Here is a 26,389-nt window from a genome sequence, read left to right as displayed (position 1 = left end):
CGCCGAACCACAGACAGATCACAGCCGCTTCATTGCTGTGGGGTTACCCCCTTCCCTTTAAGTAGGTAATGGGTGTACAATGACATCTCCTGGAAGCATCTGCTTCATGGTAGGACATGGTGACAAGATTATAATGGGCACCCAGCCTACTAATTGACTAAACACACCCTTAATTCTAGCAATGGGTTGAGACCCATATATAAATATGGTAACCCAGTCACAATATATTGTCTCTTAATGGAATGGGGGGGGGGGGGGGATTGAAGAATAGGGTCTAAAATTCTTCTATAGATCAGAGTATTGATATTCCTTACCTTTCGGTATCTCTCTGCGGGATACAGGGCCCATAGCCCTTCTCAATCATTCCTGTGGGATGACTGGGCACATTGAGAAACCTGTACAGGCTGCAGCTGCTGTCCTCAAACACCAAACGCTTCTTCTCCTTCCCAAACATACAAGTTGTCAGCACCGACTCAAACACTTTACAGTCCATGAGAGCCTGGCACACGCGAACCACTTTGGAGCGGGAGATCTCAGCATCCCCAAAATACTTATGCTGCACCAGATGGGAGCATACAACGTCCACAGCGTCTGAGCCAAGGAAGCAGTCCGGGTGAGACTTCAGGTGGTGCCGCCTCTTCTTCACTTCTACCTGTGTGTGAAGAGCGTGGATGATGCTACTCCAAATGTACGTGGCTCTGAAAGGCTTGTCACTCAAGTTTGGACCTGGGGGCACAAAAAACAAGATTCATGAGGGAGATTGGTTTACTGGAAACATACAGTTGCCAAGGAGGACATTTTTTCAGCACCCACTAGCCGGCAATTACAGACTGCAATGGATCCCTGCAGTTGGGGGCAGGAAACATACAAGACTAACAGGTGCTGTGAACTGGGCACCACCTGCATGAGAAACAGATCACCACCAACCTACATGCCACTTAAATTCCTTCCTGGAGAGCCTAAATGAAGGTAGTGGCCGGTTCAGGTATGAGATTTATAAAGAAACAACTTTCAGAGACTCCAAGTGCAACTGAAGCTCTAACCAACTTCTGATCCTGATGCTGCACCTTACAAGTTGGAATAATGGGGATCCAGACAAGTTGTGTTGCCCTTTCCATCTGATTTGGGAGGGCCCAAGGTCGGCCATTATAATACATTACAGTCTATAGCAGGTCTTCTACATTGTATAAAAGGTGAAAATCGATGGGGCAATACACAGTGTAGTGGACCACCTCTTTAAAAGGCAGAAAGGCACAAGGCTCTTTATTGGTAGGGGACAAAGGGGACTATATGGACCCAAGATAAAAATAAAGTGAGCAAATACCCTGCAGTAAATAGCAATAGTGCACTTAGTTAACAGAATTTAGATAGAAGAAAACATAACAGCCATCCCACGTCAAGGTGACCCTATTCGGGACGTATAAGGACCCTGATGAGTGCTCAAGGTCGTTACAATTGAGAAGTTTTATTGCCAAATACGAGTGCTGCTTCTGAGGTGGTAGATCAGAGTAGCTTTATATGGACTGAGCTGCACGCAGACTTCTGTTCTTCACATATACCATACAGTAGTAAAGATCCATCATATACATACATTTAAAGAGGAAATATTGCCATAACTCTGCACCGGTCCCTGAACACATGGATCATCATCAGCTTTACTCCAGCACTTCAATAAAGGCTGGTCTATATATTTTACCCATTGACATTTTTACTACTAGAAATAACAGTCAAGTTCCCTTTTCTGCAGAGAACAGAATTTATTTCACAGACTGCAGTAAATCTATTAGAGAGATTACAGCTGTAATAGAAAGTGACTGGAGAAACCAAGACCAATGTCCTGGGACCACCATGGGAGACCCTGCAGCAGACCGATTTAAAGTTGCATAAACTTAGAAATACATAACTTTCTTCCACAAAAAGCTGCACTCATGGCCACCACTCTGGTATTACAGACAACCCTATTAATTTCAGAAAGGGAATACCACTATTGTAGTTAAAGGGATTTCCAAGAAAACTATTAGTGTAGGCGTGCCTCCAACCCTTCAGATTGCAACCATTGGGACCACCAGTCAAGGGAATGGGGGGCCCTGTGTGAATGACATGGTAGTGCACATGCATTAATATTGCAGGAATGGATATGCGTGAGCACACTATACGCCATGGATTACTGTGGATTTTAGGACTCTTGTTCTTGCGATTAATATAAAAGTGAATGTTTAGGTTACAACCCTTTTAAAGTAAAAAAAAAAAAAAAAAAAAAAAAAAAATCAAAACTGAACAATCCAGCTTTCTGCTCATTTATGTAGCCAGAGTTTAAAAATATATGCAATAGAGCCAAAAAGGTAGATATTTCAATACACTTTTTTTTTTTTTTTTTTTTTAAACAAGTAACAGCTATTCTGTGAGATATAGAGATTATATGTATATATATATTTTTTTTTTGACAATTGGATGGCAAGACAAACCAGGAATAATGTCACAGAGCAGAAAAAGGATTATTCAGAATATTAAAGAAAGAAGCATTTACACAACCATTACTGAATCAGACATGTCAGGGGAGGTGAGAGCCTCAAGGATATTCATGTGGGGAGTGAAGGATATATGCTTCTATCACAGGCATCTTCTACCCAGAATGTGAGGACTGAACATAAGATCTATGTTAATTAGCTGCTACATTTATAGCACTAGTTACCTGCAAGGACAGACAATACAACAGTGCACATCACCTGCGTATTAGAAGTGAGAAAAGTCCTGTCCAACTTGGCTCCTCCATTACCATGCACATACAACTTCATGTTATTTCATCAGTGTAGGTGGTACAAGTATCTGCCAGACACCTGGCACTGCCCATTTCAAGGATTAGACTGGACTAGCAGAGCCCATTCTGTGAGATCCTTAGTTCTTCCTGGAAGAAATTTGGGGAAGTCGCTGGCAGTGAAATCTCCAATTTATCAATGGTGAACTAACAAAAGTCAAAGGACAATGACCGGCTGACAGATTTAGCACAAAATCACACCACCCTCACCCCATTAGACAATGGGGATTCAGACTGCAGTTTTCAGGACCCCTCATGATCCATGGTCAGTCTGAAGGTAGTCATCCTGAGCAACAATGAAAAGTTAAGAAAAATACCAGATGTGGACTTCCAGCGACTGGATGAGGATTTGCAATGCAATTCAGAATGAACGTTTCAGCATCGACTGAGAAAAATAAAAACTAATTTTTGACAGACCATTTACATTATTTGATCTGTGGCAGTAAGTGACCAATCAGTACATATTTTCTGGTTAATAGCTTTAGACGGCAGACGGCACACTGATTAGTAACTGTTCAGTGCATAGGCAAAAGTTCTCGGTAGCACTGGTAGCTACACCAGATAAGCTGCAGAGAACAATAAATGTTTATGGAAACGTAGAGCTCATTTAACTGGTCATGCGAGCATGCAGCTCACGTGTGATCGGCCACCTGTTTACACTGCATAATCATTGGGGAAGGGAAGGAGCATCCCTAGACTTGCTTGTTCAAAGTAATCATGCAGCGCAGATGTACCCTTGGACAAAATTCTGTTGGTCACTTGGAACTTTTCATGCCACAACACATTAAGTTTGTCCTTTTAGCAATCCAAAATCTCTAGTGCGGCCACCTCTGGGCTACATTGCAACATGTCAGCAAGTCCAGTAAAAAAAAAAAAAAAAAAAAAACACACACACCTTTTTTTTTGGCCCATGGCCCAATGTTGAAGTTGCAAGAGACTTTAAAATACTTAGAAAAAAAGACAGGAGTGACCCGAGTAAGAGCAGGTTCACATTAACATGCTGCGCTATGTCAAGCACTAAGTCAAGTGGTTTCCTGAAAGCCACAAGCTATTCTAACCGAAACCCCAATGGCTATTGAGGGGAATGTGACCGCTGTCCTGGCAATATTTGTCTTCCCCACAAAATGCAAACTATTTGAACAGGTCTGAAAAACGAGGCCAGACGGCATCCAGTGTCTCCATCAGCTTCATTAAAGTGAATTCCTCAGTTGAAGCATATCAGTGTTCCCATCAAAATACAGTTTTTCAGGGATCCCAACAGTACCCCTGACTTCGTGCTTGGCAGAGAGCACTTAATCACCTAGCCTTACAGGCAAACTTACCAAGAAGCATAGGCCAGTTAATAAGTTTAGCGCTTTCACCTACTATGTGCCAGAAATGTTAAAAATAATTCCACAGAGTTAGGAGAGGAGTACATGTGTCAAGTGACACCACTTTCCTTTGAAGTTTACAGATTTGGCATAAAACCTAGTTAACTATGAGGGGGGGGCTCAATAACCATTTGACATTATTGCCACAGTGCCCTGGACTTAGAATGCGTCACCTAAGAAAACACGGTATTTTTAGAAACTACACTGGTATACACAGTCTAAATAATAAAAAAAAAGATTGCAAATGTGATCTTAGGATGCAATGTTAAAGGGCAGGAAGAAGTTTGCTGCATCAGAAACCTGTCTCGTGGCGGTGTTAGATCACACCTCTGATTGAACTCCCCCTCTATGCTCTAACTAGAAGGAAAAGGTCTTCATCTAGTGTCCCTTTAATAATGCCCATGGTGTATCCTCACTGTAGAGATCAGAGGACTGAGTGCTTGGCTGTTACAGTAAACTGTGGATACATTAGAAAACAAGAACATTGGACTGACAAAAGGTCACATACAGATCATACAATAAATACCTTGTGTTTCCAGTGTCTTTATCTTTGCACCTCAGCAATTAAACTATTGCTGCATTCTTCAGGCATAAGATAGGTATATAACCCAACACTGTAGCACTTTTACACTTGTCACAAACATTTCTTTAGGCTGCGTGCACACGATGCGTTTTTCATGTGTTTCCGCTGCGGAACTTCCGCAGCGGAAACGCATCAAAAGCGCATGGTAATCCGCACCCCATGGTCCCCAATGGCATTCCGCAATGTCAATGCACATGCTGCGGATTTTTCAGCAGCGTTCATAAATCCGCAGCATGTTCATTAATTTTGCGGAAGCTCCGCCATTGACTTGCATTGAGACGCATAGAATCCGTGTCTGTACATTTGTACAAGCGGATAATATGCGTCTCTATGTGCGGATGGTACCCAGTTCTGGAGGAGAGAAGACTCTCATCCAGACCTGGGTACCATTGTACCTGTAAAAAAAAAAAAAATAAAATAAAGTTTATATTCACCTGTCCGGTGGCCCCTGCAGCACTTACCTTCCAGGACCTGAGATGACGTCACGGTCATGTGACCGCAGGCTGTCTCGTGAGATGCCGGCAACCCGGAAGAAGCGCGACGGCACACGCGGCAGGGGATCGGAGGCAAGTATAGCTTTGTTTTTTTATTTTTACGGTCACACTATATAAATCCATGCCGGTTGCATGGATTTATATAGTGTGACCAAGTTGTCAAGCACTTTCCAAGTGATGCCATCGCCTGGAAAGTGCTTGTCAGTCCACATGCGGAAACACATGCGTTAACGCATGTGAATCCGCATGTATTCTGCAGGAAAAATGCATGCACAATCTGCATGCGTTTTTTCTGCCAGGGAGATGCAGAAATGCTGCAGAAATTTTCTGCTTCATTTCTGCATCGTGGGCACATAGCCTTAGACTAGAATAGTTCCTGGGTCTCTGAACGCTGAAGTGTTTTGGATATGGAGCAGACAATGTAACAACACCCATTCAAATACTCCTGCATCTATAACAAATGGCCATCATTAAAGGAGTTTTCTGGGATCAGCAAAAGTGGGATAAAAAAAATGAAAGCGAAAGTGCAGAATGACTACATACCACCCCCCCCCCCCAGACATCTCTGTACTTGCCCGCTGTAGCCCCTTTTGTAAAGCATTCTCAACCAACTGAAAGGAGGGAAAGCAGCAGAGAAAGAATAACTGCAGAAAATCCACTAAGTATGAACATACGCTGACCCTGTATGACATCACAAGGCGTTTTACCTAAAAGGTACAAATAGATATAGCCCCCCCTTACACAGATATAGCACCACCACCAATTATGACATGGTGGGGATATCTGAGACGTGGCTGGACAGTTAATTTACAGGGCTATAGTCTGTTCAGAAATGACCGTACAAACAAGCGAGGGGGGGGGGGTGTTTATATGTAAAATCATCCTTAAAACACATCTTGCGGGAGGATATATGTGAATCTAATGAAAATGTAGAGTCCCTGTGGGTGGAGAAAAGGGGAGGGGAAAAAAATAATAAATTACTGATAGGGGTTTGTTATAAGTCTCCAAAAATAATGGAAGCAGCGGAGAATATCCTCATAACGCAAATAGATGAAGCAACGACTCAAGGAGAAGTCATTATTATGGGGGACTTCAACTACCCTGAAATACATTGGGGAACAGAAACATGTAGTTCAAGCAAAGGTAATAGGTTTTTGACAACTATGAGAGACAATTACCTTTCACAACTGGTTCAGGACCCAACAAGAAGGGGGGCACTGCTAGACCTAATATTAACCAACAGGCCAGACCGCATATCAAATATACAAGTTGGGGATTACTTGGGTAATAGTGATCACAAAATAATAAGTTTTCATGTATCCTTTAATAAGATGTGTAGAAGAGGGGTTACAAGGACACTAAACTTCAGGAAGGCAAGCTTCCCATGGTTGAGAGATGATCTTAGTATAATAAACTGGGACGATATCCTGAGACAAAACTACACAAAGCAAATGGGAGACATTTATTAGCATCCTGAGTAGGACCTGTGCACAATATATACCCTATGGGAATAAACATGCTAGAAACAGGAGGAAACCACTATGGCTAAATAGAGCAGTAAGGGGCGCAATAAGTGACAAAAAAGAAAGCATTTAGAGAACTAAAGCAGGTAGGTAGTGATGAGGCATTAAATAAATATAGAAAATTAAATAAAATTCTGTAAAAAACAAATCAAGGCAGCAAAGATTGAGGCAGAGAGAATCATTGCCAGAGAAAGTAAAAATAATCCCAAAATATTCTTTAACTACATAACTAGTAAAAAACTAAAAAATGATAGTGTTGGCCCCCTTAAAAATAGTCTGGGTGAAATGGTGGATGAGGAAAAAGCCAATATGCTAAATGATTTTTTTTCAACCGTATTTACACAAGAAAATCGCATGACAGAAAACATGATCAGTGATAACAAAAATTCTCCATTAAATGTCACTTGATGAACCCAGCATGAAGTACGGCGGCCTCTAAAAATCACTAAAGTTGACAAATCCCCAGGCCCGGATAGGATACACCCGCAAGTACTGCAGGAATTAAGTAACGTCATAGATAGACCATTATTTTTAATCTTTAAATATTCCATAATAACAGGGTCTGTACCACAGGACTGGCGTATAGCAAATGTGGTGCCAATATTCAACAAGGGGACAAAAACTGAACTTGGAAATTATAGGCCAGTAAGCTTAACCTCTACTGTGGATAAAATCCTGGAGGGTTTCCTAAGAGATGCTATACTAGAGTATCTGAAGAATAACCTCATGACCCAATATCAACATGGGTTTACGAGGGACCATTCCTGTCAAACTAATCTGATTAGCTTTTATGAGGAGGCAAGTTCTGGACTGGACCAAGGAAATGCAGTGGATGTTGTGTATATGGACTTTTCAAAAGCTTTTGATACAGTGCCATACAAGGTTGATACATAAAATGAGAACAATGGCGAAAGGGGAAAATACATGTATGTGGGTTAAGAATTGGCTCAGTGATAGGAAACAAAGGGTGGTTATTAATGAAAAACACTCAGACTGGGTCTCAGTTAACAGTGGGGTACCACAGGGGTTAGTATTGGGCCCCCTTCTTTTTAACATATTTAATAACGACCTTGTAGGGGGCATACAGTAATATTTCAATATTTGCAGATGACACTAAACTCAGCAGGGTAATCAATACAGAGAAAGACAATTTTATAGTACAGGAGGATCTATGTAAATGTGGCGCCCTGCTGCGCATTGGTGCCACAGAACCCAGAAGGGTGCATTGATGGACTTTTCCACAAGATGCCCTCACACATCTCCACCCCACCACCTCAGACCAGCAGAGGGAGCCCGTTAGGGGCATATATAGGGAGGGTGGAGCCAGGCAGCTCAGCGAGTTCAGTTCAAAAGGAACACGGCTCAGAGTGAGCAGAGAGCGTGCCGAAGCTCAGAGAGCGGTGAAGACGCAGCACGCCAGCTGCCGAGTAGTGAGGGCCCCGAGTGTGGTCGACGGCGAGGAGAAAAGGAGAGTGGAACTAAGGGGGCAGAGGAGCATAGTAAGCTCACCCCGTTATACAAAGCGGACACCGGGTCCGAGCCTACAGGGACCCTTTACACCCAGTAGGGATAACTGGAATCCCAGGAGGACTACAAGTCCCTGGCAAACCAGAAGCTAGACACCTACAGGACCAGGTACCACGAAGGCCCCGACGTCCAGGGAAAGTGGTTACCAACCAGAGGTCCTACTTCTGAGCAACAGGTGAAGTAAAAGCAGGACACAGTCTAGGTTCAGTTGCAGGCTGGCCAGGAACGTACACAGAGACAGACACGGATCAGGAGGCCCTATACCCGCTCACTGGGGTGAAGTCCAAAAGTGCACCCTTCACCTGGAGTACCCGGGACCATACCTAACAACAGCACCAGTAAAGGTAATGAAGCAAATCCCCTGTCTCTGTCCGTTACCTCAGCTGCGGCATCGCTCCCCCTGCACCACAACGCCCAGCACAACCTGCATCGTTTTCACTGCCCTGAGGCCTGCTCCACCTGTGGGGAGCTGTTCCATCTCAAGCTGTCCTATCATCTGCCTCAGAGGACTGTCGCAGTGCTGGTGATCCTCACCAGACACTACAGGTGGCGTCACGACAAATCCCCCTATAAATATCCCCTTTTTGCACTGACCGCCCTGGGTCACAGACCGGGCCAGCCACCGTGATCTCCCACAAAAGCAGCCATAAGGCCCGGCTGCCGAGTACCCTACGGCCCTGGGGGCGAGTCAAACTAGAAGCTTGTGCTGATAAATGGCAAATGAGATTTAATGGGGATAAATGTAAGGTAACGCACTTGGACAGAGGAAATAAAATTTATAATTATATGCTTAATTGTAAAACACTGGGCAAAACTAACTGAAAAAGACCTGGGTGTATTGGTGGACGACAAGCTCAAGTTTAGTGGCCAGTGTCAGGCAGCTGCTGCAAAGGCAAATAAAATAATGGGATGCATTAAAAGAGGCATAGATGCTCATGAGGAGAACATAATTTTACCTCTATACAAGTCACTAATGCGACCACACTTAGAATACTGTGTACAGTTCTGGTCTCTGCTGTATAAGAAAGACATAGCTGAACTAGAGCGGGTGCAGAGAAGAGCGACCAAGGTTATTAGAGGACTGGGGGGGTCCGCAATACCAAGACAGGTTATTACACTTGGGGTTATTTACTGTGGAAAAATAAAGGCTTAGGGGTGATCTTATTACTATGTACAAGTATATGAGGGGACAGTACAAAGACCTTTCTACTGATCTTTTTACTCTGAGGCCTGAGACGGGGACAAGGGGGCATCTTCTACGTCTGGAGGAAAGAAGGTTTAATCATAATCACAGACGGGGATTCTTTACTGTAAGAGCAGTGAGACTATGGAACTCTCTGCCGCATGATGTTGTAATGAGTGATTCACTACTAAAATTTAAGAAGGGCCTGGATGCCTTTCTTGAAAAGTATAATATTACAGGTTATATATACTAGATTCCTTGATAGGGCGTTGATCCAGGGAACTAGTCTGATTGTCGTATGGAGTCAGGAAGGAATTTATTTCCCCAATGTGGAGCTTGGTGTTTGCCACATGTTTTTTTTTTGCCTTCCTCTGGATAAACATGTTAGGCTATGGGTTGAACTAGATGGACTTAGTCTTCCATCAACCTTAAAAACTGTTACCCCCGTCCCCCCCCTTACAGGTAGCAGAAATCCCACGGCGGCAGAGGAGGGACACGCAGGCTTGGACATCGGGGGTCACACGGACGCAGCGGCCTCTGAGTATAGAGATTGCTCCGTGTTTAATGTAAATATCGGTCTCCAATTCTCTGCGCTAAATGGCGATATCGTAACGATAAGGGCAGGGAATCCCGGAGAGCGGTGACGGGGCTGAGCGGCGATGTGCCATATGGAAAGAATCCGGCAGCTCAGTGCAGAGAACGTCCTGTACAGTGATGTGAGCACAGGACGGCACAGCAGCACAGAGGAAGTGAGCACCAGCAGGAGCTGCTCCAGTCACAGCCCGAGGCTGAGGCATCACAGGCGCGGGGCTCCCGGCACACGCGGGGCTCCCGGCACACGCGGGGCTCCCGGCACACGCGGGGCTCCCGGCACACCTCTGACCAAGCAGAGACATCACAGGGCACCGAGGACGGAGGGCACAGCTCCGGCACACACTGCCCGCGGGGTTATACTGGAGAGTACGATTGGGAGTTCCAGAAGGACATTACCGGGTGGGTCTCATCGATGACAACTCCCATCACTTCGGACAGATAACCCCAATCACATCGGATACAATCCCGTCCAAAAATAATGAGGTCCATAGGATAAAGGCAAATTAATAGTAAACCGCAGCCAGACACAGGACACCCCAATATCTAGGCGCCGTACCTGGCGGTCTGTGTACCGGGCTGTAGGACGTACACAGGTTCAGGGCCACCGCTTTCTCCCGGACAGTGGCCATCCCGTCCCAGCAGAGCAGCCAGACTACGCGGGAGGCGGCGCGTCCGCAGCTCTTCTACCAGTGGTGGGCGGGGCCTGTGACGTCACCATGTCAATACTGAGTGTACAGAGCACGTGCGCGGCTCCCGGCCGCAGTGCTGTGATCCGGCATCCTGGCTGAGAGCTGGCTCCGGGTCGTACCGTACTCGTGCAGCTCGTGCCCCCGCCATAACTGTGGCTACAAAGAACAAGGAGGGCATGGAAACATGGAGTTATCCTGGAGTCGTTCACTATGAAAACTGCTTGATAAAACCTACTGACTCTGCCCATGCATGTGTGCTGTAGTCTCGCAGGTTAGCAGCTCTGTGCTGTTCTTTACACTTGTCTGTGTATTTTCTTCTACCATGTATTGTGAGGTGAAGGCTGGAGCATGTTCACCAGTAGAACTATCCCCAGCGTTGTCATGCTCCGTTCTTATGATGAGCCCCCCAGCACACCTGCACTTTCCTCACGCCTCCCATTGAGATGAATGGGGAGATTAGTATAGGAAGCGCAGGTTAATGTGGATTTTGCAGCAGAATGTACAATTTGCACAAGCTGTGTGTGAACGTGCCCTAAGGCTGAGGGCATAAGGGTTTGTTTTAGGAGCTAGGTTTTTTGAGCGCCCAAAATCTTCCTTAAAAACAGCTTCACAGACATTTAGAGAACCCCCCCCCCCCGCTGATTGCTATGGGAGGCCGCTGATTGCTATGGGAGGCCGCTGATTGCTACGGGAGGCCGCTGATTGCTACGGGAGGCCGCTGATTGCTACGGGAAGCCGCTGATTGCTACGGGAGGCCGCTGATTGCTACGGGAGGCCGCTGATTGCTACGGGAGGCCGCTGATTGCTACGGGAGGCCCCTGATTGCTACGGGAGGCCGCTGATTGCTACGGGAGGCCGCTGATTGCTACGGGAAGCCGCTGATTGCTACGGGAGGCCGCTGATTGCTACGGGAGGCCGCTGATTGCTACGGGAGGCCGCTGATTGCTACGGGAGGCCGCTGATTGCTATGGGAGGCCGCTGATTGCTATGGGAGGCCGCTCTGTTCTGAACAGAAGCTGAATAAAAGTGCAAGTCACAACTTTCAAGAGTCTCCAGGTGGAACCAGCCCGAGCTAGACGCTGCCCAAAACCGCCGCCACCGGGAAAGTCTTTTTAGGCTGTGTGCCCACCATGAGTTTTTGACGCTGATTATTTTTGCTGTGTCAAATACACAACATCTTCCAGTTCCAGCAAACTGGATGGGATTTATAGGGATCTCCGCCCCACTGGGCTTCTTTTTAACTCCGTGTGCACTGACCTGTGCTGCGTGTTTCACATCCACAGCGTGTCAGTTTCTCTTACGGGTGCACTGAGTTATCTGTGCAGATTTTCCCCATAATTAAAAAGTAACTTTTAATAGATCATTTTAAAACTGCCGCTAAACCAACAAACAGCCATTAAAACAGACACAAAACATGTATATAAAGTGCAAAAGTGACCCTGTACAATAATAAAAAGCTACGTCTCACGACTTGTAGTCTTCTGACGAGGCCGTCCATATATTCAGGAGGTAGATAATTAGTGTACCCTCTGTCTGTATGAAGGAGGTGCTGATGAAACGGACAATTAATGCCCGGTAATTGCATACAGGATTAATTCATCGCACACTCGTAGGCTGCTATAATTGTGCAAGTTTATTTACAGGCAAAAAATCAAGGAGGAGGCGAGAGTAGACGTTTCGCCCACAGTAAGGCCTTATTCATTACATCGCTACTGCAAAAGAGATACATAACATCAGAATAAGAGCATAAACAGTGGAGCAATAAAAACAGTAGGTACGAACAATATCCAAATGGTGGGAGACGGAGGGAAGTGACGATGGGAAGGAGAAGTGGGGGTGGGTGGGGAGCATGGTAGGGGAATGGGGGAGGAACAGTACAAGTGTAAACAAAAATATATAGACAGTATGTACATTATTAACCCCTTTAAAGCCCAAGACGTACTAATACATATCTGCGCCATGGGACTTAAGAGCCAGATACGTATTAGTACGTCTTGGCAATCGCGCCCGCACACAGGCTGTGCAGGTGCAATCACCGCCGATTGTTAGCTGATTGTCACAGCTAACACCAGGTACTATGTGCAGGGAGCGGTACCGCACCACTCCCGGCACATTAACCCCCGCAATGCTGCAATCGAAGTCGATAGCAGCATTACGGTGGCAAGGGGAGGTGATTGGGATACTCACCTCTCCTGCCGGCGTCCAGCGATGTGTGCCGCGGCTTCCCGGATGTTGCCATGACGCCCCGATGTTGTCATGACAACATCTGGTGTCACCAGACAGCAGGAATATATTTTGGTCATGCGCAGTGCATGACCAAAGTATCTTCTGCATCTGTAGCACTGACAGCCTGTATAGCACAGGGATGGTGCTCCATCCCTATGCTATACAGGCGATCAGAATAAAAAAAAAGTGAAAGTCCCATAGTGGGACAAAGAGTAAAAGTAAAAAAAGTGTTTAAAAACGAAAAAAATAAAATAAATAAATATATATATATATATATATATATATATATATATATATATATATAAAATAATCCACCAAAAATAAAAATATAATGTACCCATCAATAAATATTGTTATGAAAAAAAACAAAACAATAAAAGTACACATAATTGGTATTGCCGCATCTGGAATGACCTGACCTATAAAACTGTCCCACTAGTTAACCCCTTTAGTGAACACGGTAAAAAAAATAAGTAAAAAACAAAGCAAAAAACAATGCTTTATCATCATACCGACAAGCAAAAACTGGAATAACACGTGACTAAAAAGACAAATATAAATAAAAGTGGTACCGATGAAAACGTCATCTTGTCCCGCAAAAAAAACAGGCCGCCATACAGCTCCATCAGCAGAAAAATAAAAAAGTTATAGCTTTCAGAATAAAGCGAATGCAAAAAAAATTTTTTTTCTATAAACTAGCTTTTATTGTGTAAAAGTGCCAAAACATAGAAAAACTATATAAATGTGGTACCACTGTAAACGTACTGACCCGAAGAATAAAGCTGCCTTATCACTTTTACCACACGCGGAACAGAATAAAAAAAAAAACAATTCCTGAATTGTTGGTTTTGTTTATTCTGCCTCCCAAAAATCGGAATAGAAAGCGATCATAAAATGTCATGTGCCTGAAAAGGGCAACTAAAAACGTCAACTCATCCCACAAAAAAAAAGCCGTCACATGACTGTCGGCCAAAATATGGAAAAATTATAGCTCTCAAAATATGGCGATGCAAAAACTAGATTTTACAAAAAAATGCGTCTTTTAGTGTGTGACAGCTGTCAATCATAAAAACCCGATATGATTCTGGTATCTCTGTAATTGCACCGACCCGAAGAATAAAGTCGACTAATCACTTATACCGCACGAGGAACGGCGTAAAAAATAAACTCTAAGGTTGGGGTTAAGGTTGGGCTAGGGTTGGGGTTGGGGTTGGGCTAGGTTTAGGGTTAGGGTTGGGCTAGGGTTGGGGCGAGGGTTTGGATTTTTTTCAAAAGTAAAAAAAAAATGACAATATGGCGACTAGTGTTGAGCGCAAGTGCTCTGTACTTGAGTTTGCACTGAGTGCTCAAGTGACATGCTTGAGTCTCCGCCCCATATGCTTTGCGGCCAAAAAAAACTCACGGGGATTGCTTGCCATGCACAAGCAATCCCCGCATGTTTTTTTTTGGGTGTCTAATAACCGAGAAACATGTGGGTGGGGACTCGAGCATGTCACTCGGACACCCGTGATACATGGTGCATACCTGAGTACCCGTTGCAAACTCAAGTAGCAAGCACTTGCGCTCAAGACTAATGACAACTTATTCAATATGATGACCTAATGTTATCAAATTCTGTGCTGTGCCTCTGGGTTCAAAATGTTCACTATACCCCTTGATAAAATCATTGAGGGGTGTAGTTTCCAAAATGGGGGGTTTCCACTATTTAGGCACATCAGGGGCTCTCCAAACGCGACATGGCGTCCGCTCTCGATTCCAGCCAATTTTGCGTTCAAAAAGTCGCACAGTGCTCCTTCCCTTCTGAACTCTGCCGTGCGCCCAAACACTGTATTTTCCCTACATATGGGGTATTGTCGTACTCAGGAGAAATTGCACAAAAGTTTTTGGGGTCCATTTTCTCCTCTTACCCTTGTGAAATTAAAAAAATTGGGACTAAAACGTAATTTTTATGGAAAAAGTTAGATTTTTTTGTTTTCACGGCTCCATGTTATAAACTTCTGTAAAACACTTGGGGGTTCAGCGTGCTCACCACACATCTAGATAAGTTCCCTGAGGGGTCTAGTTTCCAAAATGGTGTCACTTGTGGGGGGTTTCCACTGTTTAGGCACATCAGGGGCTCTCCAAACGCAATTATTCAAGCAAATTTTACCATCAAAAAGTCAAATGGCTCTCCTTCCCTTCTGAACCATGCTGTGTGCCTAAATAGTGGTTTCCCCGATATATTGAGTCTCTGCTTACTCAGGAGAAATTGTACAACAAACTGCATGGTGCAATTTCTCCTGTTACCCTTATGAAAATGCAAAATTGGGGGCTGAAAAACATTTTTGTGGGAAAAATGTGAAAATTTTATTTTTACGGCTCAATGTTATCAACTTCTTTGAAGCACCTGGGGGTTCAAGGTGCTCACCACACATCTAGATAAGTTCCTTGAGTGGTCTAGTTTCCAAGATGGTGTCACTTGAAGGGGGTTTCCACCTTTTAGGCACATCAGGGGCTCCCCAAATGCAACATGGCGTCCGCTAATTATTCAAGCAAATTTTACATTCAAAAAGTCAAATGGCGCTCCTTCCCTTCCGAACTCTGCCGTGCGCCCAAACAGTGGTTTTTCCCCACATATGGGGTATCTGCGTGCTCAGGGGAAATTGTGCAACAAATTTTGGGGTCGATTTTTTCCTATTACCCCTGCGAAAATAAAAAAAATTGGGTCTAAAGTAACATTTTTGTGAAAAAAGTTAAATGTTAATTTTTTTCTTCCACATTCCAAAAATTCCTGTGAAGCACCTGAAGGGTTAATAAAGTTCTTGAATGTGGTTTTGAGCACCTTGAGGGGTGCAGTTTTTAGAATGGTGTCACTTTTGGGTATTTTCTGTCATAAAGACCCCTCAAAGTGACTTCAAATGTGATGTGGTCCCTAAAAAAAAATGTTTTTGTAAATTTTGTTGGAAAAATGAGAAATCGCTGGTCAACTTTTAACCCTTATAGCTCCCTAATAAAAAAAAAAATTTGGTTCTAAAATTGTGCTGATGTAAAGTAGACATGTGGGAAATGTTATTTATTAACTATTTTGTATGACATACAGTACAGACCAAAAGTTTGGACACACCTTCTCATTTAAAGATTTTTCTGTATTTTCATGACTATGAAAATTGTACATTCACACTGAAGGCATCAAAACTATGAATTAAAACATGTGGAATTATATACTTAACAAAAAAGTGTGAAACAACTGAAAATATGTCTTATATCCTAGGTTCTTCAAAGTAGCCACCTTTTGCTTTGATGACTGCTTTGCACACTCTTGGCATTCTCTTGATGAGCTTCAAGAGGGAGTCACCGGAAATGGTCTTCAACAATCTTGAAGGAGTTCCCAGAGATGCTTAGCGCTTGTTGGCCCTTTTGCCTTCACTCTGCGGTCCAGCTCACCCCAAACCATCTCGATTGGGTTCAGGTCTGGTGACTGTGGAGGCCAGGTCATCTGGCATAGCACCCCATCACTCTCCTTCTTGGTCAAATAGCCCTTACACAGCCTGGAGGTGTGTTTGGGGTCATTGTCCTGTTGAAAAATAAATGATGGTCCAATTAAACGCAAACCGGATGGAATAGCATGCCGCTGCAAGATGCTGTGGTAGCCATGCTGGTTCAGTATGCCTTCAATTTTGAATAAATCCCCAACAGTGTCACCAGCAAAGCACTCCCACACCATTACACCTCCTCCTCCATGCTTCACGGTGGGAACCAGGCATGTAGAGTCCATCCGTTCACCTTTTCTGCGTCGCACAAAGACACGCTGGTTGGAACCAAAGATCTCAAATTTGAACTCATCAGACCAAAGCACAGATTTCCACTGGTCTAATGTCCATTCCTTGTGTTCTTTAGCCCAAGCAAGTCTCTTCTGCTTGTTGCCTGTCCTTAGCAGTGGTTTCCTAGCAGCTATTTTACCATGAAGGCCTGCTGCACAAAGTCTCCTCTTAACAGTTGTTGTAGAGATGTGTCTGCTGCTAGAACTCTGTGTGGCATTGACCTGGTCTCTAATTGGAGCTGCTGTTAACCTGCGATTTCTGAGGCTGGTGACTCGGATAAACTTATCCTCAGAAGCAGAGGTGACTCTTGGTCTTCCTTTCCTGGGGCAGTCCTCATGTGAGCCAGTTTCTTTGTAGCGCTTGATGGTTTTTGCAACTGCACTTGGGGACACTTTCAAAGTTTGCCCAATTTTTCGGACTGACTGACCTTCATTTCTTAAAGTAATGATGGCCACTCGTTTTTCTTTACTTAGAATTTGTATTATGGCAAGAACAAAGCAGCTAACAGTCTATTCAGTAGGATTATCAGCTGTGTATCCACCTGACTTCTGCACAACACAACTGATGGTCCCAACCCCATTTATAAGGCAAGAAATCCCACTTATTAAACCTGACAAGGCACAACTGTGAAGTGAAAACCATTTCCGGTGACTACCTCTTGAAGCTCATCAAGAGAATGCCAAGAGTGTGCAAAGCAGTATCAGGGTCGCTGATGGGTTAGCATGACAAACCGGGGTCTGCGGGAGACCCCTGTGGTTGTCATTGCCAGATTGCTATGAGCGCCGCCCAGTGGTCGGCGCTCATAGCAAGTGAGCAAATCTGCTAATCATTTGTGGGTAGCAGAATAGATCTGAAAAGTGCTGCTTCTAGTCTCCCATGGAGACTATTGAAGCATGCAAAAACTGTAAAAAAAAAAAAAAGAAAAAAAAAAAGGTTTTTCAAAAATATAAAAAAATATATATATATAAAAGTTTAGATCACCCCCCTTTCACCCCATATAAAATAAAACCCCACATACACATATTTGGTATCGCCGCGTTCAGAAATGCCCTATATATCAATATAAAAAAAATTAATCCGATTGGTAAACGGCGTAACGAGAAAAAAAATTCTAAACGCCAGAATTACATTATTTTGGTCGCTACAACATTGCAATAAAATAACCGGTGATCAAAACATTGTATCTACCCTAAAATGGTATCAATAAAAACGTCAGCTCGGCGCGCAAAAAATAAGCCCTCACCCCACATCACGAAAAATGGAGACGCTACAGGTCTCGGAAAATGGCGCCTATTTTTGTTTGTTTTTTTAGCAAACTTTGGATTTTTTTTTCACCACTTAAATAAAAAAAAAGAACCTATACATGTTTGGTGTCTATGAACTCGTAATGACCTGGAGAATCATATTGGCAGGTCAGTTTTGGCATTTTGTGAACGTTGTAAAAAAAACAAAAAAAAAATGACTGTGAAATTGCACTTTTTTCGCAATCTTACCGCACTTGGATTTTTTTTCCAGTACACTATATGGTAAAACCAATGGTGTCTTTCAAAAGTACAACTTTTCCCTCAAAAAATAAGCCCTCACACGGCCATATTGACCGAAACATAAAAAAGTTATGGCTCTGGGAAGGAGAGCAAAAAACGATAACGCAAAATGCTCCGGGGGGGTTAAAAATCAATAAATTGTAGAATATAAATATACCCCAAAACATAACTCAAACTGTAATATTGTAACAAAAAATATAGTAGTCAAGAGTAAAACAAGGGGGGGGGGGACGACACTATTTGTCAACCATTCATGTTCCTACCTTCTGGTTGGCACTTTCTTGACACGCAATCATCGACTGTTCTTGGTTGTCCTTGGCCACAGGGTGCAGCACCCCCCTCACAAGGCCTTACGGGGCCAGGCACAGGCAGCTCCCTCACAGGGCAAGGCAGGCCCCTCAATACACACGCTGCCTGCTGCTGCCGCCGGCTGTCCCGACTCCTGGACCCGGGTCTAGCCCAGCAGATGCACCACGGTCCAACGTCCATGCACGTGTTGCACGCACGCTGCCCTGCTCTGCTCTGAAATGAAAGTGAGTGTGTGCAGTGTCACTGTGTCAGGACCATGATGCACCCCGCACCCGGCAGCGGTTTAAAGGTATAGCGCATATTTCCGGTCGCGGGGGGGGGGGGGGGGGGGTGCATGTATCTATGATGATTAGAACTGTGCATACCTGAAGACGGGGGCTGGTGAGTAGAGTAGAAACAGAGAGAGGGAGGGTCCGGGCAGGCTCCCTTTTTCCTTCTGTTCACTATGTCCCATACAGTAGTAAGGGCAGCAATGCCCTGATGGCGGCCCTGCCATCCAGTATTCAGGCTCTACAAGATGTCGTTCTGGAAGAATGGAAAAATATAGATGTTGCAGTATGATACCAACTTGTTCATTCCATGCCTAGAAGACTAGGTGCGGTCCTTAAAAATCATGGAGATCATACAAAATACTACTGTAGATTTTTAATAGTTTTTTATGTGGGGTGTATTCATTTTTGCATCAACTAATTGTAATGAAAGTTATACTATTAACTTTACTTTCATGTTCTGGGTTTAAAAATTGTTCTATGATCCCTTTCGGCACCGATCAATGGGACAGTAGCACAAAGTACTATTACTGCTTCTTGCCATGTACTCAGAGCTCATTCAGCGCTGTGTATACAGTGATCATAAAGGCAAAGACAACAAATGACTAAAAATCTATCTGGGTATATTGGGACAGTATCTTGCACCATTTTTGGTATATGTGAATTAAAGGGTTTGCCCACTACTAGACAACCCTTCTTAATAACACCAGTGTGCAGAACAATATAAAAAATGGGAATTGGATGTTTCGCCCCCGGGTACATTTCGCCCCCGCACATTTCATCCCCAGCATTTGGCCCTCAGGGTGTTTTGCCCCCGCACATTTCACCCCCGCACATATCGCCCCCAGTTCGCCCCGGTCCGGGGGCGAAATGTGCGAGGGCGAAATGTACCTGGGGGCGAACTTCTGAGGGCAAATTGCTGGGGGCGAACCTTCCTATAACCATAAAAAATTCATACATGTATTTACAAAGTACGTTGCTGCAATTTACTTATTAAATACTTATTTATACAGTTTCTTCATGCTGATATATATATTTTTTCATTGCTGGATGCTTTTTTTGTACGAGGAGGGTGGTGGTGCCATTTCAGCTTTGCCCTTAGTGAGCAGAAACACTAGAATCAGCTCTGGATGTTACAAACACGTTAAAGCACAGACCAGATACTCTCCTCTTCATAAAGGGAACGTGTCACATAAGTAACCTGCTTATATAGTGTTAATCTGCAGGTTAATAGCGTTATGAAGGTGCCCAGCCACCTTTTTGAAAGACTTCCGGGAGAAAATTAACGTTATGCCTCCCAGGAGCTGCCAGCTTTCAATCATATAGGCCCCGCTACTTTGGCTGACAGCCTCCTTTGGTCACATTATCAGTGCAGTTTCTGGCTTGTAAAGGCTGGGGCCCTGGGAAATTACCCAGTTTGCCCTGCTAGGTAACATTCTGGAATTCTCTAAATCCAGACTCAGACTTCCAGATAAAGAAGCATCACTTCACTGAACACGTTTACACTGTTGCAGAGTCCAGTGTGCTTTACACCACTCCATCTGACATGCGGCATTGTGCTTAGTGATGTACGGCTTGCAAATTGTGAAACTCCTGGTGCACACTTCCTGTGGTAATGCCGTCGATGTCTGGATCTCTGCAGTTACTGAGTCAGCAGAGCGTTGGCGACTTTTATGCAGTCTGCTCCTCAGCAGTAGCTCTGTTCTTTACATGGTTAACTGTTGAGTTGCAGCAGTTCCTAAACGCTTCCACTTTTCAGTAATACCACTCACATGTAATCATGAAATATTTAGCAGCGTAACTTTTCATGAACTATTACTATTACACGACCACACTCAAATTCGATGAGCTCTTTATACTGACTCAGTCTTTCAGAAAAGTTAGTAAAAGCAGACGTTACAGCAAGGGGCTGGACTGTATACAACTGTGCCAATGGGACTGAATGAAAAATCGGAAGTCAACGATTACCAAGTCTTTCTTAATACTTTTGTCTATATAGTGTAACTGGAATTAGACAATTCTTTACTGGTGAATCTTTTTTCTTTTTTTTAGATGAACAGTGCTTGGTGATTTTTCAGGCCTGTCGATCACATAAACAATAGACTGAGTAATTCATGGCGATTAATAGACAACTGAATATCTGAGCATTTGTTTGGTGGTCACAGGTAACAGCATGTTCAGAAGTCTCAGTGTGTTACTAAACAGGCATTATTTTAGGATAACTACTGTATCACAATTTCCTAGTAGTTTGAACAGTGTATTAGACGTTGTATGGAAACTTTCTTTTTAATTACCCCAAATCTGCAATCATTTTGTCATTATCCAGGCCCAGCTTCTGCCCAAGATGTCCTAAAGTGTGTAAATGTTTATTACTGGATCACAGGAGTAAAGTTTCTTTACCGTATACAGCGGTTACTCTACACTTCATATTGGCTCATATATATGTCATTTTTTGCTGTGTGTTCTGTTTTCTTAACTGATAGAACATGAGCATGTTAATTTCAATTGGCATCTTAAACCTGGGAGCTTTTAATAGAAACAGCATCCGTGGGTTGTTTCTGTTATTGCAACTCAACACCATTGAAGTGAACAGGACTAAGTAGTAAAACCACACACGACCTATGTACAGATGTGGTAGTGTTTTTGAAAACGTCTTTGTAATTCTGTACAACCATTTTAAGTTCTGCATTACATTGAAAACAGCCAATTCTTGGATCAAGAAGACTTTTTCATCTGTCTATGAAATAATGTCTCATGGTGACCCAATGTAGAGCTCAATGACTGTCTTGTGCATGTGCCCCAACACCAGGTTATTACAGTGGCCAGATGGAGGTGATCACAGTAGCCAGATCTCAGCTAATGGTTATTCTGCCTTATCGGCGGCGGTAAACACCGGGCACACCCATAGATTACAATGACTCCTCAGCCTGCTGCTGACCTGTCCCTATCTGCAACTTCACTGGAACTTGTCTCTAACTGGTCTCTCTAACCCCGCCCCAGATCCAGTTTATAAAGGGCAGGTTTCTCCACTCCCTGGACTGAGGCAGGAGGTGCTGCATGCTAATTGTCCCCATCCAGGGAACCTCCCACCTGCTCTCAGACATGACATTGCTGCCACTGTGGCGACCAGACCTGGGGTGCCACATTGGCATCTACAGGACACCCTGAGATCAGCTTGTTATTAGGGAAGACTTCTAACAAAGCGGAATATTTAGAGAGCAGAACCCCTTTAAGGCAGAAACTTTTTTACTGCACATCACTCTAGCTGTATTTTTTATGTTGACCTTTCTCATTATTTTAAATTGGAAAGAAAATAGAAAAAAATAGCAGAAAAAGCCTTCAAAGGTGACGAGCCATCGCTCTGCTGAGGGTTACACTTCGTGCAGTACTATAATTTTGGAGTAGCTCACGTGTGAGTTTGACTTTTTGATAGAAAAATAATTAAAGAAAAAAAAAAGAGGGTAAATGAGTCAAAATGAGCGAATCAATCGGCTCAAGGACACCTCTACTATGTGTGCACAGTGTTTGTGCCGGGGAGTGCTGGCCCAATGACAGCCGGACTTAATTGTGTTTAATCACTTCTGTCCTGATTAAGTAATAATGCAGACATTGTACTGCTGGAGTGTAACTTCAAGGACTTAGCTCCTGACAAGAACATACTGTGACAGGATTCAGAGGGGAGGACGATTATTAAATACTTCGCTCATTGTCTTGTGTTAATGTATAATTAATGCCTTGGTTACCGTTTAGCACTGTGTGCATAGCACCAATACTACAGGGGTAACAGAGTTTAACTTTTTTTTTATTGAAAATTGGAGCAGGAGAGGACAAAGGGGGCACAAAGGAGGGCGACAATTATTGGACAGTGGCACAAAGGGAGAATTGTAATTGAGTGAGGCCACAATTACTGTGGGGAGGCACAAAAGGGCACTATCAATGTGTGGAGGTAACAAGGTGCACTGTTATCAGTGGGGGCACTATTACTTTGTGATGCACAAAAGCGGTCATGGTGGTCTGAGCTGGGTGCGGAAGAAAAAGTGAAATGAAAGACCACAATCGAAAGAGACGCCCATGGGAGTGGAGAAGAGTGAATATTCATTCTCTCTAATATCTCTCTAATATCGGGCACACAGCAAGCCGGCAGCTGCAATTGACAGTGTGCGCTATTAAGGAGAATGAATATTCACTCCTCTCCACTCCCATGGGCGTGGAGAAGAGTGAATATTAATTTTCTTTAGCAGCGGGGCACACTTGGTAGCTGCAGCTGCAGGCTACTACTTGTGCCCGCTGCTCCACCGCCGCAACCTCCCACCACCACCCTCCACAGCCGGGAGAACAGCTGAGTCATGACAGGACGCGGGACTGAGCCCTCAAAACGGGACAGTCCCGCCGAAAATGGGACAGTTGGGAGCTATGCCTGTGTCTATGTGTTGCACTGACCTTTGTAACAGGCTCTCATCCACTTGAGTGTTAGACATAGGTTTGCAGGGGGAGTATTTAATATACCCTTAATTGGTTATGGAAACCAATGGAAGTTATGAGGTAGCTATTTAGCTGATATTTTTTACCTCTGGCCAATGGTGTGAGAGTGCACCTTTCTGCTTGTATACTCACCTTTTATTCTGTTTTTAATATGTTCATGTGCATGTTTATTTTATGAAATAAAGAATTCAGTTTTACTATTATGGCTGATTGCTCCAGATTTTTGTAGGATTTATATGTAATTTTTGAGTGCCTTCTATTTTCCTTTTTAATTGGTTGTTCACAAACAAATTTTTGTTGTCTTGAAAGTAAAGCAATGTCAGCAGGAGAAGCTATTTCTCTCTCACCATATGGCAGTAAACATGCACATTCCTCCAATGAGCATCGTTATGTTTACGGGTGATTGTCTGACAGTTACAGTACTGCTCACCATTATTGGCACCCCTTCATTTTCTTCATAGACTGTACAATATCTTCAGAAATAAATGGAAATGTACCAAAGTTATATCCTCAGGATTTCTTAATTAGTGTTCCAAAGTAATACAACAATAAACCATTGAAATTGCAACATGGAAGTTGAAAAACAAAGAAGAAACAGAACAAACAGCATGTGCAGCAACAAAGGCAGCCCTAATATTAGGTTGCACACTCTTTGGCATTGATGACAGCCGTCAAACGTTTCTTGGAGCCATCTATAAGCTTCTTGTACTTCTCAGCTGGAATTTTCTCTCACTCTCCCTTTGCAGTTTGTTCAAGCTCTTGAATCTTTGCAGGGTTCTTTTTCCCAATGGCAGATTTCAGCTCATCCCAAAGATTTTCAATGAGATTGAGGTCAGGACTCATTGCTGACCATTTTAAAACAGTCCATTTTTTCTTTTTCAACCATTCCTGTGTACTTTTGGATGTGTGCTTTGGGCCATTGTCTTGCTGGAGGACCCATGATCTTCGACTCAAACCAAGTTTTCTTACACTGGGTAGGACATTTCGTTCTAAAATCTCTTGATAATTCTCTGATTTCATCATACCTGTGATACGGTCAAGGCCTCCAGTACCAGACGCAGCAAAGCAACCCCACAGCATTATGGATCCTCCACCGTGCTTAACTGTTGGTAAGGTGTTCTTTTCCTTATAAGCTTCATTGTGCCGTCTGTAAACAAACTGTTGCTTCTCTATTTTTGTTTCATCTGTCCACAGAACATTTTCCCAGAAGGATTGTAGTTTGTCAAGGTACTCTATGGCAAAGATCAGTCGTTCCTTTTTATGTCTTTTCTTTAGCAATGGTTTCTTCCTTGGCCTTTGCCCATAAAGCTCTGCTTGGTTTAGTATGCGCCATTTGGTACTTGTTGAAACCATGACCCCAGACTGTTCCAGGTTGGCCTTGAGATCTTTGGATGTTTGACGTGGTGTTTTTTTCCACCATTTGCACCAACATTTGAAGAGATCTCTCGTCAATTTTCCTCTTTCCCCCATGTCCAGCGAGGTTCTTGACAGTTCCCATGCTTGGCAAACTTCTTAATACCATTGTGCACTGTTGAAACTGGGATACCAAGGTTTTTGAGATGGTCTTATACCTTTTGGAAGTCTTGTGTTTGCTAATAATAGCAGTTCTGATGTACTCAGACAGCTCCTTTGTCTTCACCATTGTGACAAAGGAACAGGGCCTACCATGTGGCTTTTTAAAACAGTAATTATTCATTGACTAATTTATGTTACATGGGCACCCACAATTAATCACAGGTAAATCGCTTTTGTGATTTACCACAAGCGAGTCAAAATGTGTTTCCATACTAAATTAATGTAAAGGGTGCCATTACCAGTGACAATTGTGTTTTGTTTTATCTTTGGCTCTTTGGTATTTAACACGAGTGTTCTATACAAAAAACTGTTTCACTTTATTCATTTTTTTTCAGGAGATATTGCACATTATGTATTGCTTCATGGGTGTCAATAACGATGAGCAGACTATACTTTATGTACTTTAGAAGGACATACAGACTCCACCTTCAAAGTCTTTATAGTATAATCTTTTTATTATTATTTTTTCTTTTCTAGAGGAATACAACCGAGGATTGTAACTATAACAATTGGCCATTTTGTACATTTGCAGAAAAGATGGATTCTGTACAAATAAACAAAATAAAAATGTAGGATTATTTACTGTAACAGCAATAAGACATTGGAACTCTCTACTAGAGGAATTCATGATAGTGAATTTATTGAAAAAGATTAAAAATGCCTGAAGATAACTGCATCAATAATTATGGGTACTAGATTTCTTAAAGGGATTGTCTGGTACTTTTAAAATGATGACCTATCTTTAGAATAGATCATCAGTATCAGATCAGTAGATGTGTGACACCTGGCACCACTTCTGGTAAGGTGTTTCCAGTGCCGGCTGAATGTTCCCAGTTGTGGAGCAGAACAGCACAGCCCTGTCTACTGCATAGTGGCTGCACCAGGTACCGTAGATCTGCCCCTTTTCATTCTAATAGGGCAGATGTGCAGTACAGCGCAGCCACTATGCAGTTGCTGGAGCTGTGTAGTTCTGCTTCGCAAGTGAGCACACCCAGCCGGTTAGGCCATCCATGTTATAGTACTGGACATGGGTTGTTGATTGCAATATTTGACTGCTGCTACATAAGAGTGATTGCATTCCTCATTATTAACTTGTCAGAAACATAAGTTACTCTCCTGCCACATAGTAGAAGGGTATAGTATTATTATTTTCACTCAACATGGCAATTTGTTAAGACAGTAGCCCTCCCTCTCTGAAACCTGGATAAAGGATTTCCTGCAAACATATAAGTAAGGTCCTAGTAGGTAGCACTATATACAGTCATTAATTGAAGGGTGGTGCTCTTGTAATAGCTCTAAAGGTTCAGTTACACGAATGACCAGCGGCACTAAACTATTGCCTATTGGTAAATACCTACCTATCAGTGGTTCTCCCATAGGCAGTTTTGCAGAACGCTGTGAATGAT

At 43.4% G+C, this 26,389-nt stretch overlaps 1 protein-coding gene across 3 annotated transcripts in view; it reads right to left on the bottom strand.

Annotated features, from left to right (window-relative positions):
- DEPDC7 (DEP domain containing 7) overlaps positions 1 to 26,389 on the bottom strand; it is a 102,393-nt gene that overhangs the window by 10,466 nt on the left and 65,538 nt on the right. The window contains exons 3-5 of one of the 3 annotated variants that reach the window (XM_073658114.1): positions 19,023 to 19,182; positions 18,612 to 18,870; positions 315 to 726 (exon numbers count right to left, since the gene is read on the bottom strand). In XM_073658114.1, the coding sequence (XP_073514215.1) occupies positions 315 to 726; positions 18,612 to 18,837 (638 nt within the window). In that variant the 5' untranslated portion in view covers positions 18,838 to 18,870; positions 19,023 to 19,182. Of the gene's footprint in view, positions 1 to 314; positions 727 to 10,645; positions 10,772 to 18,611; positions 18,871 to 19,022; positions 19,183 to 26,389 lie in introns of those variants that run through there. The other 2 variants (XM_073658115.1, XM_073658116.1) reach the window with 2 other exon arrangements.

The sequence above is a fragment of the Phyllobates terribilis genome, unplaced genomic scaffold (assembly GCF_046119375.1).
Source record: "Phyllobates terribilis strain yellow unplaced genomic scaffold, ASM4611937v1 Scaffold_13__5_contigs__length_258822181, whole genome shotgun sequence".
Classification (NCBI taxonomy): domain Eukaryota; kingdom Metazoa; phylum Chordata; class Amphibia; order Anura; family Dendrobatidae; genus Phyllobates; species Phyllobates terribilis.
Note: the sequence above shows the minus strand (reverse complement) of the source record. Positions and strands in the feature narration are given on the sequence as shown.